Genomic DNA, 20,992 nt, shown 5'->3' with positions numbered 1-20,992 from the left:
CTACAGTCTTGAACAGGCTTTATGGAGTACCGATTAGCAGTACAGGGACTGTGGGTAGACTTCTTAATGAGCCCACCGTGCTCACTGTGGTATCACTAGACTCTGAATCTACTGGGGTGCCAACAATAAGCACCCCAGAAATGTTTGTTTGAACTTTGCTTCAAGGACAAGCAGTCAGAAATATGATTTCATATGTTTACCAGTCATAGACTAGGTGAAATTCTTGAGTCTACATAAAAAGCATTTTGTTTTCTATTTTAAGATAAAGTAATTTTTAAATAGCAAAGTTTTAACATTCTAGTTAATCATGCACTTTTAAAAGGTCAGGCACAGATTTTATTCCATGGATATTTAAATAAAAACCAGTAGTTAATAGAAAGAAATTCATTTCTGCAGATATAGTTTTATATCCCTTTATGAAATTTGGAAGAATGAAAAAGTTACGTATTTGAGAACTGATGAGAGAAAGACCTGAGTTATATACAGTGATGTCAGTTGGACATCATTTTCCTAATATAGAATACCTGCAGCTTGTAAAGCTGTTGAACCAGCATCACCCATGTCAAAGGTAAAATTAAAAGGAAGATCCAAAAATAGTCAACTACCAAAAACATATGTAGAGAACCCATGTGAAACTACAAGTATGTCTTTATGATTCAACAACAAATTTTAAATGCAGCAGTATTTTTCATTTTGTGAGGAAGAAGAATTAACAAGTAAGGACAGCAGTATGTGCTTAAGAAATCCTGTTTCAAGTGTATCTACATATATGCAAATCACAGACTAATTCTGGTCAAAATACACCCGTTTTTTCATGTATTATCTTAATAATATGGAACATAATGCATTTCCTAACCAAACAAATTCATTCTTTCAACATCTCCTTTATAGATAAATATATGTATAAATGGAAGGCAGATTTTGACACTGCCAGCTGCACCAAAGAGAAAGGGACTTTTTCTAGTAGTTATTATTCCATGTGATATCACTGGACTCCGAATATAGCTGGAGTTCCCAGCCACAAGGTGAAATTGGCCCTCAGAGACCATTTCTCCAATTATCAGGAAAAGATCTGTCCAAAGGCATTTAAAAATGAAACCTGACCTACACTTCAACTCTACAGCAATGGCATGCCTGCTCAAAAACAATGTATGACCTTTAAATCTTAAATTATAAAATAGTTTGTTGAAAGTATAATGTATTTAGCTTTAATCTAATAATGTTAAGAAATGCAATCATTTCCTCACAAAAACCAGAGGAAAAAATAGCAAAAAATAGAAAAAAGGTCCCGTTTTCATTACTTACAAATAAAACTACCAGACACAATAAATGAGAAGCTTTTTCACAAATTCTAATGGAAAATTTGATTTGGCTTTTAATATGTATGTAAATAATGTCCTATCCAAAGTTTAAGAGATGTAAAGGCAGTCCTAAGTGTGAACTTTTAAATCTTCTTTCTCTCTTTTCTCCCTGTTCTTTGTGCATGAAAATATTCTAATATTTATACTGTACTTAGTACACATTTAATTTATTTCCTATATATTTATTTTATGTTTATTATGGGTAAATCAGTAGACAAGCATGGTATAGCAGTGAAAAGGCAGTAAATGTGAGGAGACCTAGAAAGAATCAAGGATAACTTCAGAAAACTGTATAAGACTAATGAAAATACTAACCCCCAAAATGATTTATTCACCCCACGTGAATTTCGATTGGTCTTATGAGGTCTATAAACCATTTGCAAAAATGGCTCATTACTATACCAAATCAAATTTTTGACTATTAATTGAATTTCAAATATATATGTGAGTAGATTTCACGTCACCCCTGTGGCTGCCATCTTCTTTGCCTGTAAACTGGGACTAAGAACCAGACCATCTTAGGGAACAACTGTAAGGATCAAATGAGATGCTGTGCATAAACATGCCTTTGGAAATTGTAAGGCACTCTATAAATAAAGCACGTGGTGACTGTTGGACTGTCTCTGGAATGTCCAAAGAGGATTTGCCACCATTTGGATTTTTAAATGTTAGTGGCAACTTTTCAGTGAGATAAATGAATGCACAAATGTTATACTATTTATCTTTAAGTAAAAGCACACACACATACACACACACATATGGCATTGTGCTAGGGATTATGGCTTTAAAGGTGGGTGCACAGAAATAAACTCAGACATGGCAGGATCTATTGAAAAAAGCAGTACTGAATTTAATCACTTATTGTGGGTTATTTAGCAATGAAATGATATATACTAATCATATTAATCGTTACACTTAATGATACAGTGAAAGCTAGCTAGGTGCTGGTAGGTGGATTTTGAGCCCATTTATAATCTTAATTAGAAATAAACATTTTCAAGAGGAGCAACTAGTGTTGGGATATGTGTTTATTAGAATCTTAGCCGATTTTAATTTAGCAATATTTTCAAATTCAGTTTCCCAACCTTGACACTGTCAGTGATCATTTTCTTGGCCTTGCAATCCAGCAGGATGCTACCAAAAAGGAGGAGTTAACACCCAGAAGATGGTTCTTTCACTTACCAGATTTGTGACCTTGGGCAAGTGTATTAATCACTCTGAACCTCAGTTTCTTCATCCACAAAATGAGGCTTATGGGGCCTTATCCAGGGGATCAGTGTCAGAATTAAGTGAGATACTGATTAAAAATATAGAGAGATTCTTCTAAATTAAAATAAATCCAAACCATGAACCTTAGGTGGATACTAGTTCAAAGGCGGGGGTGGGGGGGAAGGCTATAAAGACATTTGTAGGTCCATCCTGAAATTTTTAATATGAACTCAATTTTAGATGTTGTAAAGATATTGTGGTTACAAAATAATCTTATTGTCAGTCTAAACTTGTAGAAGTACTTACAGGTAAAGTATCATGATGCATGCATCTTAGTTTCAAATGATTGCGAGAAGGGGGAAAGTATGTACATGTACAGAGATTGAGAAATGGGGCAGGGGAGGTAAAGCAAATTGGAAAAATGTTAATTGTTGAATCTGGGTGGAGCGTATACGTGGTTCATTTTACCATTTGTTTAACTTTTGGATATTTGAAAATTTTTTAGATAAATGTTGAGTGGAAACAAAAGAATTCAGTGAGGTAATGTCACTAAACCATATGGCTCCTATTTGAAACAGCTAATGCCAGTGGATATTTTGATTGTCAATATAGGTTGATTACCATCTTGTTACACTGGCTGCTGTCAGTGTGAAGAGCTCCCTGCACACAGCAGGTAAGCAATGAGCACTTGCTGAAAAGAAAAGAAAAGAAATTAACATAAAGAACTGAAACCCTCTAAAAAGGATGTCTTGAATCCATCAGGGTCACAAGCTGACAGGAGGTGAGGTCCCCCTTTCTTGGGGACACCAAGCACCTAAAGCTTAGAGGTTAGGCTTTTAAACCTAACTACCTGGATTCATATCTGTGATGGGAGCAGCAGGGTCACATTGGATAAGTTATTTAACTCCATGCCTCCATTCTTTGAACTGTAAAATGCAACATAAAAATACTGTTGTTCCTATCTCATAATATCATTGTGAGGATTAAATAAGACAGTGCACTTTAAATGGTGCCTTGTGCACCCAAATATTAGCTGTTATTATAATTATGTAGATAATAACCTCCTATTCTGTGTTCCGTGATATGAAAGGTCCTGCCAATATTTATTCAGGATTACTCCTTCACCAATTAAACCAAATCTAAGGTGTTACACTTAGAACTTTCCTTAATTTTGTTCTGTCTGTAATTTTCACTAAACAATCCCAAATTACCTATTCTTGCTTTGGTTCCCTTTACAGATAATTCTGATAAAAGCAATGAAGTTTCCATATGACAAGTTTTTATTTCATTCTCAAACATCAGCAGGTTTTCTTGTATTAGTATAAATCTGATGTTTCATAATATAAAAGCTACTAATTCAGTTAGTGTAAATTGAATTAAATGTTTCAGGAATCTTTTCTGAACCTGTGATACCTGTATTACATGTATCCTCAAATAAATTAAAAATGGGATTGTTGATGTCAGTGTTCCAGGTTCTAAGAGAAGGAGCATTATGTTTTAGGCCTTTGTGGGCTTCACTCTATACCCAAATTTTTAGCTTGGGCATTCTCTGAAAGTTGCCACTCTTGTGTTGTTATCTTAGGGATAATTAAAAAGTTATAGTACTTTGCTTTTACTTAAAGATAAATAGTATAACATTTGTGCATTCATTTATCTCATTGAAAAGTTGCCACTAACATTTAAAAATCCAAATGGTGGCAAATCCTCTTTGGACATTCCAGAGACAGTCCAACAGTCACCACGTGCTTTATTTATAGAGTGCCTTACAATTTCCAAAGGCATGTTTATGCACAGCATCTCATTTGATCCTTACAGTTGTTCCCTAAGATGGTCTGGTTCTTAGTCCCAGTTTACAGGCAAAGAAGATGGCAGCCACAGTGGTGAAGTGAAATCTACTCAAAGTCATATGGAAATTATAGGTGCTTATGCCTTACAGACACATACCCACTCTGGCCATTTTTCCACATCCCTTCTCTGACTTCCTGTTTCCTCATTTGTGTAGGGCTACCTGGGCTTTCAGTTTCATCTTCTTGCTCTTCCTGAGAGACTCAACACCATATTTCCTTGGTTGACCATCCCACTCTGAGCCATCTGTCAGGCAGCACCTAACAGTTATTCACTCAGAACCAAAATATAACATCAAGACATGAGGAGAGCAAGAGTTCTGGCTACCTATAACCAGTCAAATAAAAGCAAGACACAAAACCCAGAGTAAACGGACAATGTGAGTTCCTTTTACTAAAGTACAGTATATGAAAAGGAATTCTACTTCTGGTCCATTCGGACTGTGGACTCTCTTAGCTTCAGATTCCTCACTAAAGAATGTTACCGTTACCCCCGGCCTTCAAGATTACGCTGACCATGAAAGAAGGATACATGGGGAAGTATCTAACAGCACCCAGTCCTTAGCAACACTTTGATAAATATTTACAGTAGAGTTGGACTAAGCCTTATGGATGAAGAAATGCATAAATTTTAAATATGATTTACAACAGAGAGTAGAACATATAACTCAATATTATAAATTAGATATCTTGACGTTAATTAAATACACAACTGCTTACATACTACAGTTTATTATCTAAAGAGGCATTTAAGATCATTCTACTAGAATTATCTTACCCTGAAATACAGCTGAATAAATCTCACAAAATATCTAACGTATCAGTAGCTTGGATAGTTGGCTAGCACACTATGTGTGCTAATTTAGCAGAAAAACTGAACTTCTAAATTTTATGAAGCAATGAGTTATGGTTACACATGTCATGAGGCTCTACCAGAAAGAGAAGGAAGCAGGTAATGTTCTTGAGAAAATTTGAGAAGGCAGATTGGGTCAGGTTTGGGTGGGACATGGGAGCAGTGAACAGCCTGACCACGAGTATAAAGGTTCTAAGAAAGATGGTGTAATACAGACCTTCATAACCTTGAGCCACAGATACTCAACATATTTGGAAGTCCTGGGGCTGATTCTCCATAGCTTTCTCCAAAGTGAATTTCTGTTTTGAGTACTGGGATAGCCCTTCTCTCCAAGAAGATAACTCTCCTAAAGCCTTATCTTATTTGGGAAATAAATTGTGAAGGGTATACTCACCAGTTGATTCTGGTAGGCAGTGACCGCCGTAAAAACTGTTTCTGGAAAGATGAATGTTCTGAATTCTTCAGACTTCAGATTGAGTAATGATGCTGTGTGGTCTTTCTTCTTAATGATGTGCACCCGTGGCTGGTACTTATGCATTGAGTTCAAAATTATCTGTAGCAAAGAGTGGGAAGTACAGTACTGGATTTTAAGTACTTATAGTGCTAATAAACAGACCAAATTACAATGAGGCAAAGAAAGAACCATAAAATCTACAGTGTCAAATGCAGTTTTAAGATTAGGATCTACCCTTTCCATTCTTCAGGCAAATAATTTTCACAAGATACTGCAGAGTATTGTGAGTCACGTTTTACCAAACCAACTGCAAATAATACAGGTTGTTTCAAGTGTCCTTTCTAAAATGACAGAGGAAAAAGTCATCTGGAGGATGTTTATTTTTTAAAAAACGTTTTTGTTTTTTAGTCTGGTTAGACCAAAGGCAGTATGTCTCTAAATTTTCTAAAGTAAGAAATTACATATTTGAGGAGGCTAGATTGTTATTTGGGGCAGTGGGGGGTGAGGGGTGGGTGGCAGATGGGGCAGAGGGAATAAAACAATTTTAAAAGGCAGCGTGGTATAAGGTAGACCTTGGTTGGAATACTGAATCTGCTACTTTCTAGCTTTTTAATCTTGGGCCAAGTGATCTCACCTCTCTTACCTCATTTTCTTAAATGCAAGAACAGTATTAACTTCACAGGGGTTGTGGTGAGGATCAGATGCTGTAACCCTTGTAAATCACATAGCAAATAGGAAGTGCTTAGTAAACTGTATTATTATTATCGTCGTCATCATTTCTGACAACTTCATTGATTCCTGACTTACAGTCACAAACTAAATAAGAATGTTAGTGATGGACGTCTTCCATTCCATAGCTGCTAAAAGTTGCCTGGTACTTAGAGATCAGAAATATACCCTGTTAACAAGGCAGTATTTTTCATGTATCATTTAAATAAAATACAATAATTTACCATTATGAAATTTGAGCAACAAAATTTACTTTCAGATATTAAAGATTTTCCACATCTCCCCCCACCCCGCAACCCAGACAGCTACCTAAATCTACAAAATCGGGTATGTCTTTCCTGGGATAACAGGGCTCACAATGTACGCCCTTCACCCCAAGGGCCTAGCAGAGAGCTTGGCTCTCAGGGGAGGTGTCTGACACATGCTGTGGCAGGACTAGGGTCAATGGCATGCAGTGTTGTTGCTCTCTTGTTCTTTGGCTAACTTGGGTGTGGTGGGTGAGTGTTAACACTGGTTGACTTGAGCAGAGTTAAATACTAGTCACTGTGAGATAACCGATACAGAATCAATCTCTTTCCATGCTGAGATATAAGCCAACAAAGTTACAGGGCATTAACTGGCATTGAATTTTTGAACATGCCATCTTTTTATGATCCCAGACCTGAATAGGAATTACTGAAACAAATGAGACGTTCAAATGAATCAAAATAAACTTAAAAAAAAAAAGTTATCTCTTTGTGTAATGCGTTTATTCCAAGGAGTTCCAAGATATCTGTGCTCAGTCATAAAACTGGGATAAACTTGAAGTGACAGAAGTAAACATTTGCCTTCTAATCCTGATATAAGAAAAACCTGAGCATTCATTATATGTTCTACTAAGAAGATAGAGTTTTCAAATCATACACACACACACACACACACACTCACACACACACAATGGGAAAAAACCTAAGCTTTAAATAAGGTCCCCTCTTCCTTATACCACCCCCACGTTAATTTCCTTTAGGAAAGGGTGCTGGACAAACTCAGACCCCAGACTGAGTCTCAGATCCCAGGGCTCCTTGAACCTCTGCTCAAGCTTTCATGGGGCTAAGAAACACTGATAGAAATGTAGACTTTGTTACATCGAAGAAATAAATTCCTGGAAATAAGAAATTTTCCTGGAATGCATCTACAAAGGGGGCTTCTTTAGGACTGATTCAAAGAACTTGGCTAAACAACACAGGATCTAAAAATATTTCCTGGTACTTTTCAGAATACACTATTTCTGGTGACAAAGAGTTATATTAAATAATAAAATTTTAAAGCTAAAATGGATATTAGCAACCATATAAGACTTAAACAATTTGTCAAGGTCTAATCTTAGCATAATCAGACTAGAACCCAGAGCTCCTGAAATATAGCTTAGTGCTATTCCCATCCATGAAGCTGATGCTAAAAGGAAAACATATCAATTCTGGACAACTGATCTCAAAATGAATTCTCAGGTCTTTCTGGAAAAACTCAAACAGTTCTTACAAAAGTTTCACATTGGAAAATACTAGAACCATAAAAAAATTTCATTTCTCTCTGCAAAGATTTCAGTGGAGCCCAAGAAATTTTAATATGAATGACATTAAGAATGATCATGGGCCTACAGAAAATGTCTCTCAGATACTTCATAAATTTTAACCTGAAAAAAAAAAAATCTGTCAATGAAAACATCTGAAAGAAAGGACAATTCTGCCAACGTCCTTGAAGGTAAAAAAAGTCAGTTATCTTTTCCAATACATCAAGTAACAGAAGGCTGTTAACCTACTTCCAACATCCCAGCAGTGCCACCAGCAGACTTGTGAGTTAACCTGGTTACTCTGACTTGGTCAAGATAAACAAGATCTCCTGTGGGTATATGGATGGTGGCAGTGCCTGAAGTGATTTACTTGGTTCCAGGTTCAATCCGACCATTAGAAACCACGTCTAGAGCTCTCTCTTATCTATGTGTAACCGTCTTTTTTGAGAAAAGTTTTGAAACTCTTCCTTTAAATTGCATAAATCCAGTAAAAACTAAAACCTTAAGTAACAGGAGCCTTAATAAAGGGGATAAGAGAGAGAATAATTATATCAGAATATCTAAGCCAAGGAAAGCAACTATGAAAATCCCAATGTGCTTTCTGGCAAACGAGGCAAAAAAAGAAACAGTATTCTCCTCATCAAAAAGAAGCATGCATGTCTGTCTAAAGTTTTCTTAGCATAAAATCTAACACAGATTTTAAAAAATGTGAATCTTTATTTAAGAGCATGAAATAACAGCACAGATAGTTCCTTAAAAAGCAGTCTTAGCAAACATGGAAAAGCCTGTGTCAACAGCTATTTGTTCTATTAATTGTTGATAAGAGCTGAGAATTCCAATTTCTCTTTTCTTCAACATTTTAATGAACTCCTTACTGATGTAAAATCAGATTGTTTTGTTTTTAACTGCAAGACTTCATTGTGTTTTAATATTCATAAGGCTCTCTACAGAGGGGATATATAATGAGCTAACAGCACTTTCCCAAATTTATTTGTACATAAAATCCTTTTGTCCCATTGCATCTCACAAGAATGTATTCTATACAACACACTTTGGGAAACCCCCATAGGAGGTCTCAGCCCCATTCCCTTTATGCTGTGTTATCTGATATACCACTGATAGAAATTAGATGTTTAATCCAAGAAATGGGCTGTAGTAACCTCCAAAATGCACATTCCCTTTGTTTAGTTGGTGCAGGTGGTAAAGCAGTTGCAGAAGTAGGAATCCATGGTGCCAGAGGTCCCTGACCCTCTTGCATAGAAATGGCATACAGCATCTCTGTAAATGACCTCTTGACAATAGCAGTCAAGGTTCCCTGTAGAACAAATAAATGTTCTCATAGAATGACTCAGGGCTGGAGGGTGGGAGGGGGAAAGGGAGAGAGGAAGAGACATCGAGAGAGGAAGTTTTATATGGTTTCTCCATTCCATCCCAGGGAATCCGCATAGTCCAAGCACTGTACTTACATGGCCATGTTGATCCAGTTCATTGTTGGTGAGTTTCACCTTTTCAAAAGACACCATCTGTTTAAGTAGCTGCTCACCAGTAAAAGGAGAGTCTGGATGTACATACAGCCTAAGAAAATTATGAGAGAATTTTATTGAGATTTTAAAAAAAAAAAAATCTCTCTGGGTTATAAAATATTCTGATTCTAAAGGAACACAAAAATATCATATAAAGTGAATTTTATTTGCCTCGTATAATCTCAAATTTATAATACAGCAATACCAAAATAATGCGGAAACATCTAAATGTGTTTCTTTGTGTACCAATGACTTAAAAGGGGTTATACTAATGGTAGTATATATATGTTAATCCTAATCTCCCAATTTGTCCCACAGGAAGCTCAGCTCAGTGCTCTGTGACGACCTAGATGGGTGGGATGGGGGCGGGTGGGAGGGAGGTCCAAGAGGGAGGGGATATATGTATACATATAGCTGATTCCCTTCATTGTACAGCAGAAGCTAATGTAACATTATAAAGCAATTATAGTCCAATTAAAAATAAATAAATAAAATATACTTAATACATTTTCTGTTATTTGCTGAACAAGCCATTTTTTTTTTTTAAAGAAATTCGCGGTCTTTTATTTATTTATTTATTTATTTATTTATTTATTTATGGCTGTGTTGAGTCTTCGTTTCTGTGCGAGGGCTTTCTCTAGTTGCGGCATGTGGGGACCACTCTTCATCGCGGTGCGCGGGCCTCTCACCATCGCGGCCTCTCTTGTTGCGGAGCACAGGCTCCAGACGCGCAGGCTCGGTAGCTGTGGCTCACGGGCCCAGTTGCTCCGTGGCATGTGGGATCTTCCCAGACCAGGGCTCGAACCCGTGTCCCCTGCATTGGCAGGCAGACTCTCAACCACTGCGCCACCAGGGAAGCCCAAGCCATTTTTTTAAAGGTGGGTTTTTCCCATCGACCTAGTCAACTACTGGTCTGCTTCTGTCAAATATAAAATCCTATTGTTGTAGATATTTTCAAAAGAAAGACTAGGTTATAACTAATTGCAAAATGAATTCCTAGTATAAGCACTGCTAAAAAGCAGTGAAGACAAAGAATTTAAAAGAGGAAACAATTCTAGAGAATCTGTTCATTTAAACTTGAAGGTGATTCAAATTAAAGTTTGTGTTCTTTATAAACAAGACAGAATAATTTTAATACAGTGACCTGGGGAACTTTTAATAGTCCACAGATCACATAGTCTGCTTCTCCCAGTACTTTAAATATTACTACTTTCATCATCACCTAGTTAAGTGCTTACTAAGGAGAGTGAAAACAAGTTGGGTAAGCTTCAAATTATTCAATGTATTTATCTGTAAACAGCCTAAGCAAAAAAAAAAAAAAAAAAAGGCTTTGATGGGAAAAAATATACTTATCAAGTATTTATCGTTTATTGATCAGCTGCGATGTTCAAGGCAATCTTTTACTCACTGACAGTTAAATGCCTGCAAGCTTCACACTAAGTACAACTCTTTGTAAATCACAATCCTAGTATGCATTCAACATAAGCGTTTCTGAAGTCAGGGATATCATAGAACTAATGATAGGGAAAGGAAATATCCTTGATTTAATGGGATAAATTCCTTTATCCATGCAATGGGTTATTTATATCTATATTTTGTGTAGAATCTTTATAACTATCATTAAACAAATATTATGGTTGGGGCAAAGGCAAGGAAAAAAGTTTAAAAACATATTCATGTAAAGAACAAGAAGTCTATGCCGTGGTTTGTCACACAGAGGACTAAGAATAGAAGAATTGGGTGCACGTGCTGCAACTCACAAAGCCCACAAGAAGCAAAGCACAAAACAGGCTGACAGCACTAAAGATTCTTACCAGACCCGTACAAGAACTTAGGTGTTTGTCTGCCTGTTTGTTTGATTTTTTTTTTTAAGGAGTGCTCAAAATTGCCTTCCAATTGAAGTATTCTTTGATGACACAACCATAATAGCTTTTCAAGTGTCACCCCTCCAAGGCTATAACTTTATAGGTGCAGTTGTTTTACTAATCAGCACCACATCCTACCCACTCCTCCAAAAAGGTTCAAAAATATTTAAAGTCCTAGAAGTTGATGAGATGGTCCCTCTTTAAGTATCAATTCACCACATATGATAACATTAATAAAGATTAATTTATTTAAATATCAACTACTTTTTAAAAAAAGGAAATGTCCTATATGAAAATATAACATTACTTAGGTCATGTATAATGTCTTGTCCATTATTATGATCAAATGATATTGTCAAGCATCATTTCTTCTGATAAGGAACAGCTGACTGATGAACTTCAGTCTAAAATAAAGTGCTTCAAAGAACTGGAACTGCAAGGAATTTCTACCATCAGTTCAAAAATGATCACCTCCCAAGTTCTTCACCTTTCCCATATGGAGCTAGAAAATATAGCACTATGTCTTTTAATAATAATAACAGTTGCTTATATGATCTAGAATATTTCTATCCTATAATGCACAAAACATTTCAATCTAATATCAATATAAGTAAGCTGAACTAGTATGAATGAAAAAACATACAGGAAGCCCTGCTTCTCTCAAGTCCTCTGGGACTTAAAATTCCAGCAATAGCTTAAACATGCTTCAGTTAAGATAGTGTATTGGTACATGCTTTCCTTTTCCAGCCAGAACAGATTAGTAACATAAACAAGGCATGTCATATTTCCAACTGGCCTGCACCAGTTCCCCATACCTTCAGATAGGAGGAAAAATGTATGCTAAATAAGAGTGATTAACTTCTTAGAGGAAAGACTTAGAGAAAAAAAAAGAAAAGGGGTTTGCTTGTAAAAATGGTTAGGAATCTGCTAAAGTACTTCTCTCATTCTCTCTTCTTTCTTCCTCTCTCTCCCCCTTTAAAAAAAAACTAAATTTTGGAAAGAAGCTCTAGAGTAATGTGAACTGGCTAGTTAGTAGTAAATAGCAGAGAACACTAATTATATTCATTTAAATATCTACTGTAAATTTGTAAATCTTGCTCCTTTTTTTAAAAAAAAAATCAGTGACATTTAAAAAAAATTTTTAGTCCTAAAAATTATTTAATATGTTATTTAATATATCAGTTTGGAAGGGCTGGGAAGATCTCCTTCCTAGTCTCTTGTGGGAATGGAAAACTTGGAGAGGCTTCTTTTAATCTCTTCTCCAGTGTATTTAATATACTGTAAGCTCACTAATATGATCAACCACTAAGTAAGCTTAATATTCCATTTGAACTGTATGTGTAAATTGTGTTGATTCTGTGCCTTGACTTAGACTCCAGACTAGATACTAACAAAGAACCATACTTTGAACCATAACTTCAGAGTTCCTAAACCTGTACATTTAAATAAATTCTTAGCTCTGATATGAACTTCCAATCAATTATAAAAATTAGTCATAAAACAACTTTAAAGCTGTAAGGCTTGGTTTTAGAACCCTAAATGTAAAGTCAGCTAAGATTCATTGTTTGTATTAAAGTATGCAGTTAAGAGTCCTGTTCTTAAACTATTAGTATTCACATAAGTAAGAACTTGCTGGGTTTTTTCCCCCAGAATGCTCATTTGGGCAGTAGCAATAAAGGTTTGCATGTGATTTTTAAAACGGAGTTCTCCTGGAAAAACATCACCAATGAACAGCACAAAAACGAACATGTTTTGTTTGGGTCATTACCTAATATATTGAGTAATTTCTCAGTAAAAGAATATTTTTTTAACATCTTTATTGGAGTATAATTGCTTTACAATGGTATGTTAGTTTGTGTTTTATAACAAAGTGAATCAGCTATATATATACACACATATATCCCCATATCCCCTCCCTCTTGTGTCTCCCTCCTACTCTCCCTATCCCATCCCTTTAGGTGGTCACAAAGCACCGAGCTGATCTCCCTGTGCTATGTGGCTGCTTCCCACTAGCTAGCTATTTTACATTTGGTAGTGTTTATAAGTCCATGCCACTCTCTCACTTTGTCCCAGCTTACCCTTCCCCCTCCCCGTGTCCTCAAGTCCATTCTCTACGTCTGCGTCTTTATTCCTGTCCTGCCCCTAGGTTTCTCAGAACCTTTTTTTTTTTTTTAGATTCCATATATATGTGTTAGCATACGGTATACAATGGAATATTACTCAGCCATAAAAAGAAATGAAATTGAGTTATTTGTAGTGAGGTGGATGGACCTAGAGACTGTCATACAGAGTGAAATAAGTCAGAAAGAGAAAAACAAATTCAGTGGAAGAATATTAACTTGATGTCGAATTACATTTATCCACTAATTATAATGAGGTAAAAAAAGAGTTTGTTTTTCTTACTTAAAAATCTCTGAGCCTTTTACTGGTCAAAAACAACCACATTTTACCAATATGATATTTACTATGTGAAGTTATAACCACGTTATAACAAATATTTACTATAAGCAACTACTTTACTAAAATGAAGACTTCTGAAAAGGATTTTAGGGCAGCCACTTCATCAGTAGGTTTATTATGTTTGGTGTTAGCCAAATAGAAATGATGGATGCCATATGAAATGGATCCAGATTTCTAATAAATATTCCAATTGAAATTTAAGAAAAACTTTGAAATGAATTATGACGAAGATAAAATTAAAGGCAATGTTCTGCATACAAACTCTTGCCTTTCTCAGAGACTAACCCATATTTTGTGTAGTTAATCCTGGAGTGTCTGGGCTTGGAAAGCTCTCTTACCAGAACTCACGGCTTTAAAAACAGACCTGCTTAAAATTCAAACAACCAGGGCAGGAGACATTCTGCCAGCAAGGTTAATACAAATTTTGCTTGGCTGGAAAATCTGGAGGCACAAACCTGGCTGGCAGCGGAGGGTCCGCCTTGCCAGCCACCAGCCAGGAGGACCGGTGGTAGGCATAGCGGTACCTCTTGTTGTCCACAGGGACGATGTCCATCAGTACTATGTACTTGGCCTCAGAATCCACGCCGGAAAAGGACACACGGATGGTAGGAAACATCCTCCTGACACAGTGAGACAAAGAGAATCACCCGAATTAGAGAGGGAGGAAAAGGGTCCGCCTTCCCTCCCTACCCAGCCCCCAAACTCTTTGTGTTTCCTGTAAAGCCATTCAGGGATGTGAATACGGAGACTGACCTTCTCCCGAGCCTAGATAATCTTAAGTGTCATCTCTGTAGGAGTCCTCATTAATACCCAAAGGTCTGCAATTAGGGGAAATCCTGTGCTAAATCATCAAGCCCATTAGGCTCCCAGACCAAAATCTCCAGAGCAGACGGAGTCCTATAACCTCCTTGCCTTGCAGGGAGAAAACTTACTCTTGCCTTAGTAGAAAGCCAGAGCAGGGTTCTCAAGTTGAGTTTCGTTTCGGAAGACTCTGGGCGGTGTGTCCCAGAGTCCTGACAGCTGGAGCGGTCAGGCGCCAAGGGGCCACCGACCCCCAGAGCCTTAGCCCCAGTCCCAGGAGCAGCCTGCACCTGGGACTTCCTGCCTGCCCTGAGTCAGCCCATTGCGGCGCCAAGGGGCCCCCTGCACCAGAGCTCCTTCCTACCGGGAGTGTGGTCGTTTCAAATTTCATTCTTCCTCCCAGGTTTTCATTTTAGTTTTTAATGGGAGCTTCTGCAAATTGAGGCTGATAAAAGGGAAGCCGCCTGCCTCCCTTACAGCACCCAGCAGCCCGCCCTGTACCCCGGCACGAGCTGAGTTCCTGCTTCCCTCCAGATGCCGACCCTGCACCCAGAAGCCATCCCAGGCTGCAGGGGGCCAGAGATCCCAGTCCCATGCCCTTAGGGCAGGGGTGGGGCTTCCCACTGCCAGATCCCAAGAAAGCAAATGCCTGGACATCTGTCTCAGCAGCTCTTTCCAAAAGCAAGTCTGCCGAAAGAAACCCTCCTTGAGCGAAGCTTCCTCTTGGAGCTCAGGACCAGTAGAGTTTCACCCAGTTCCTGGAAACTCCCTCTGCCACCCAGGGCACTATTCCCTTCTCCCCACTCCTCACCCAACAAGCCCCCCTACAACCTGCCAGACTTGGTGATGATCATCTCCGTGCCCAGCTCGTGGAATTTGTCCCAGAGCTCCTTGGTCTCCAGGCTGCAGGCAATTTTGGCCATTTCCTCGCTGGGGATGATGGGGGTGGTGGGGATCAGCGGCTCAGTGCACAGAGAGGAGGAGGATGGGCTGCTGTTGCCCGCGACGCTGCCACCAAACTCCCCGTGAGCATCTAGGCTGGTCAGCTCGCCCAGGGGCTGAGCGCAGGACGACTTCTCGACAAATTGTTCTGCAGGCAAAGAGAATTGAGAATGACAGCTAATTCTGTCAAGAAAAGATACAGGAAGGAGAACAGCGCAACTGAAATAGGTTCCTGGATTTGACTTTGGAAAAGTTACGCACAGAATCTCCGGGAGGGCAGCAATAACCCATCAGTATATAAATTAAGCCTGAAATTCCTGTGAAGTGACATGGCTCCTGCTTGCTTACGGAACCAAATGAGTGAGTTTTAGAACCATGGTTTGTTACCACCATTACTGAAACCCACTCTGGAGAATAGAAATGCGAGGAGTGGATAAAGGGAAAGGCATGATCATAAAGAATTAAAAGCAAGTAGTCCTGTTGTTATCCCTCCCATGTTCTAGACTTCACAGCTTGTGGGCTCTAGTGCCAGTTCTCCCTCATTGACAAAGGGGACACTTTTCTGCAGGGAGATCAAGGGAGTGAAGAAATCAGCACCTTCCTCACTTTGAGAGAAACTTCCCTTCCCTCCTGGAGTCCCCTCCCCATAAGAGAAAGTGAAAAAGGGGTGTTGGGGGGGGTTAAAAAAATTAAGTCACTTCGCTTCTCTGCCTGGCTCCCAGTTTCCTAGGCTTTCAGATGTTACATTAGGGCATTTTTATAATTTCCCTCCCAGCCTGAGAGCTTATGAAAGACTAGCATATTTATTGCTTGTTAAATCACAGGAGTACAATCTCTGGGCCAATTTTTTGGACTGGGCTTGAAACAAGTACTTGAGGGATGATATGTGTATTTCTCTCTCTCTCTCAAGAACATTTTGGAAGTGAGCAAAAGAACCCCAAACCCAGAAGAGCAGAGTATTAAAGTAGGAAGAACAGTTTGCCATCTACCATCAAGCTGAAACACCACTGCATACGAACCAAACATTCTCCCCCACAGATGATAAGGGCCTGGGACTACACCAGTCACTTTGATGGAATACAGGGGGAGGGAGCTCTGTAATTGTCCCAATTATCTTGCATCCTTTAAAAAAGAAACTACTTGAATCTGCAATGTGAAACTGAACTTCAAACAGCTCTGTTCTAAGTGCCCTCAAGGAATTGAAACAAGTTATATATATATATATATATATATATATATACACACACACACATACATACACACGCATACACACGCACACACACACACATACATACACACGCACACATATAATGTTTTATTTCTCATATTTCTCTTTTGACTTGGGGCAGGCAAGCAGGAAGTAGAAAATTTTTACCTTCTTTTCTCTTAAAATAATAATCCAATTCATGGAAGCATTTTAAATTAAGAATAACCAAATTAATTATCCTTCTGTTTTCAAATTCAAAGAGAACCATGCCATGGCAAAATCATATTTTTTACTAATGTTTTCAGAAACACATTCACATAACATCTGTATAGGGAATTAACAAGTAGCCTTAGAAATTTTCTGACAATTGAAAAACACAAATGCTGTAAGCTCCAGACTAACCAGTGGGTCAGGGTTGGGAAGTGGAGGAAGAAGAAAGTGATACAGAAATGCTCTAACACAATGTTATATGTCAATTATATCTCAATTTTTAAAAAAATTAATGATCTAGTCGTCTGAGGTGGTTCTTCTGAGTAGATTTAACGTGTTTAAATGAGCAGTAATGAGACACTTGTGACTCCCACCCTACAGTTTCTTCAGCATCTCGCTAGTGTTTTCATTCTCTCTTAACAGGTATTTCACGTGCCGGAGTCCTTGGCTTACAGCTGCTAATTGTGCTCTGTTGAACTGGCCCCTGAAAGGGACTAGAATGCCTTCTGGTTGTTTTTGTAGCCGGTCTCAAAAGCCCCAGGGGAGGGAGGATGCTCATTTTACAGACTGGGGTAAGGGTGGAGGTGCCGAGAGCTGTGAATGGTTTTATAGTTTAGAATTCAGAGGAAGGTGGGTTTTTTCTCAGGAAAGTAGAGAAGGAAGCAATGTTGCAATGACAGTGGAGCTGAAGCTGGCATGTTTCCCAGTCTACTGTCTGTACTTCTGTCAGGAATTTTAACCTGAAATCCTCTTTTCCTGCTAGCTACCAAACTGTAATGGGGGCATTTATAAAGAATTCAGAGGCCCCCTAAATAGGAGCGGATAATGTTGGGAAGTGCCATAAACGTAACTTTGAAATTGGTGGTGAATTTTTTTCTAAACAGTTGGAGTTTGTCTGATTGGTTGTTTCCATTTCTTTGGCAGGTTTAGATTTACCCAGGAGGATAGGTGGGAAGAACCAGGGAAAGGGAGTGAAAACCTTGGAAGAGAGACTTTTTGACATGTTTTCTGGAGATCATCCGGTTTCCTTTTCCTTGGTTCTAAGTTGCTGCAGGGATTTTAGTTCTCTCTCCTCTCTCTGCCCAAGCCCCTTATTTTTCATCTCTAACATTTCATCTTTTATATTATTATTGTTGTTTCAAAGTGTGAGATGTTAAAATGTTGAGAAGGACAGGGAGAAGGAAGAAAAAAATTGATGAGAGTTTAAAAGTTATTTAAAATATTACCCTAAGTTCGCTGTTTGATGCTTTCCACAGTTTTAGGGCTACCAGATGATCAGGATGTGAAATAGTGATTACCTGGGGACCCAAGAGGTGATGATGAGAACACTTCTTTCTCCCTCGGTTGTAAAGGGACTTAAAACACTTATCTCCAGCAGTTTCTTTCCCACACAATTCACTCGTGGTAAGGGGAATATAGTCCCTTTTTTCCCTTTACTCTGAGAGTAGTGTCTTCTATAAATGGTAAAGGTTGTTAAATAAACAGTATAGCTAAAAGTTGAGGAATCTGGGAAATGGTAACTGGCTAATGTTTTTGCCAACCTCCACTGATGTCTTACAGATAAGTCTAGAGCTTCTGTGTAGAAAATGGTTCATGCGGGGACAACTGGCTTATTCTACGGCACTTGACAGTTGTCTTAAGGAGCTGACTTTGTGTAGTCTATTCAAGTCGGGGGAAAAACAAAATTAAACTAGTTTCTTGTGAAGTCAGAGTCTCCTTGGTTTCAAATGCACAAGCAGGTGTTACACGCATCGTAAATCCTGTTGAGTCTTTAAAAGGGGTTTTATTATTATTTATCCCCTAAATGTTTTTATCCCAACAAAGTTACACACACCGGATGTCCGACTTGACATAAGGATTCTAGACAAATAGGGAAAGCGACTAGCGATATACGTACGAGATAGGAAACCGGTTGCATTTAACAGACTGTGAAGTCCCCAAAGAATTCGGGCCTAAGAGAAAAAAAAATCTCCGACCCGCAACGTATAGTCTATGGCCTGAGGGTCAGAGCTGCCGCGAGCCGGGAAAGGTGGCCACCCTCGAGAGCCTCCTGAAGCTAGGGAACAGAGGGACAGACAAATGTGCAGCACTCCCATGCCTGCGCACCCCGACGGTCTAGCACCCGACTTACCCAGTGGTTTGATAGTGTTCTCCGTAGCTTCCTTCTCTTTGGAGCCGCCGCTCGACATCAGCGCGGCGATGGAGAAGGCGTTGGCCCTGGAGGAAAGCTGGGGCTTGGGCGACGCCGTGAACTCCATGGCCCCTAGTGCGCGGTCCTGGCCAGGGACCTGGCCTGCCGAACTGCCGTCCAGCTTCCCCAAGAGAGACAGAGACTGAAACACAGCGGAAAGTTTCCAAGTGCAATCACAGGGGAGTCGGGGACTCTAGATGAGTCAGCCCCAACCTCCCGAGAGCTCCACACCGGCCTCTCCTTTCCCCCACCGCAAGAGCCTCGAGCCGCAGAGACTTCAAACTAGTCGGAGAGGACCAACCACGGTCTCAGCTAGGTGTGCAAGCACCGGGACGCTCCGTAGGACCACAGGCTGTGCCTCCGGAAGCTGGAGACGGGCATCAGCTGCGCAAAGCCCAGGGGTCCTGCAGCACCCGCTCCACGTCTTTCCTCCCTCCCCACTCTGGGGACAGTCGGAGCGGCCGAGCGCAGCTAAAATGGGGCGGTTGCCTGGGAGCGGGAGCGTAGCCGTGCGAGCGCGGCGGGGCGCCGAGGACACTGCGCCCGGGCGTTCGCCGCCCTGCGCCTTAATTTGCTGGCAGCTGTGATCCCGGCGGCCCGCAGCCAGTCAGCGCCGCCACACGTCACCGCTTCCTGATTCCGCCGCCGGGGGCGGGGCCGCGGGGCCGGGTGGGGAGGGCGCGCCCCGGGCGCGGCGCCCGCGTGGCCTCGCTCAGCAGCCGGCTGGAGCATGGCACCCGTTCGGGGAATGGGGTGACACCACCAGGCTGGCGCAGCGGCCGCGGACTCAGCCGACCTGGTCTCGCAGTCCAGGAGTGAGAAGGAGGTGATCGCTGTCGGGAGGGGACATTTTGGTCGCGTCCTAAGACCTGGGATCTCGGGAACGTAGACCAGAGGAAGCCTCGGGGAGTTTTTGCTCCTTCCATTCTTTTTCTTACTGGTGCTCAAAGTTGCAAAAGAAAGTTAGCGCTAAGTAGGGCAGAAACCGACGCCGTAGAGCTGGCGCCAGTGGGCCAGAGCCCATTCGCCGGGCAGCACCCAGGGCTGGGTCCCTGCACTCGTTGGGCTCCAAAATCTGGCTGCTAGACAGTGGGGCTGGAGAGATGCAGCCCTGCAAAAGATACGCTAAGTGAGGGCTGTGAGCATTTGGCAAAGTATGATCTCAGAACCACGGCTTCTTCTGCACACCGGTGCGCCTCTCATTCAGGGTTTCTGTTCTCGAGAGGGACTCTCGAAAATCGGGCCTTGACCGAGGGGAAGGCGAGGGGCAGACGCCGTGCCGGGGGGGCGCGGCACCCTGCTGGGACCACGCGACGCGCAGTTGGAGAGTGCGAGCCTCACAGCGCCCGGGCTTGGGGGACACGGAACCTTCAGCCTTCACAAACTCAGTTGCGACCTGGACTTCCCACGGCCTTATGGGGGTCGTCTTGTTGGCCTTGTTCAGCTTGAATAACTTAAATTCTCCGAATTCGTAGGGTAATCCGCCTCACTCGGAGCCGTGTAAACTTAGGCTGACACACACACTCAAGCTGTACATGTAAATATTTGCGCTCCTTTCCAGTCAGTCGGTTTGGCGATTAGGAGCCTCTTGGTGGGTCTTGAAAGGAAAAAAGAAAAAAGAAAAAGAAAGAAAGGAAAGCAGCTCCCATTTCCCACCAACGTTTTTCTCTCTCCACGGCACACACATTCCCCTTCCCCTGAAATAAACTTATGGGGGAAAAAAACCTGAAAGTCAAAAGTTGAAATCGTCCATGTAAGTAACAAGATGACAGCTGGGAGACTCGTGATTTAAGC

General features: G+C 40.4%; 1 protein-coding gene across 1 annotated transcript in view; it reads right to left on the bottom strand.

The window, feature by feature from the left end:
• TBX20 (T-box transcription factor 20) overlaps positions 1 to 19,716 on the bottom strand; it is a 56,572-nt gene extending 36,856 nt beyond the window's left edge. Inside the window, exons 1-5 of the mRNA XM_036864558.1 lie at positions 19,139 to 19,716; positions 15,480 to 15,738; positions 14,303 to 14,467; positions 9,466 to 9,574; positions 5,662 to 5,820 (exon numbers count right to left, since the gene is read on the bottom strand). Coding sequence (XP_036720453.1) covers positions 5,662 to 5,820; positions 9,466 to 9,574; positions 14,303 to 14,467; positions 15,480 to 15,738; positions 19,139 to 19,265 — 819 coding nt within the window. The 5' untranslated portion in view covers positions 19,266 to 19,716. The remainder of the gene's footprint in view (positions 1 to 5,661; positions 5,821 to 9,465; positions 9,575 to 14,302; positions 14,468 to 15,479; positions 15,739 to 19,138) is intronic.
• Between the last annotated feature and the right edge of the window lie 1,276 nt (positions 19,717 to 20,992).

Source organism: Balaenoptera musculus, chromosome 9, assembly GCF_009873245.2.
Source record: "Balaenoptera musculus isolate JJ_BM4_2016_0621 chromosome 9, mBalMus1.pri.v3, whole genome shotgun sequence".
Lineage (NCBI taxonomy): Eukaryota > Metazoa > Chordata > Mammalia > Artiodactyla > Balaenopteridae > Balaenoptera > Balaenoptera musculus.
This window is presented reverse-complemented; position numbering and strand designations above follow the sequence as displayed.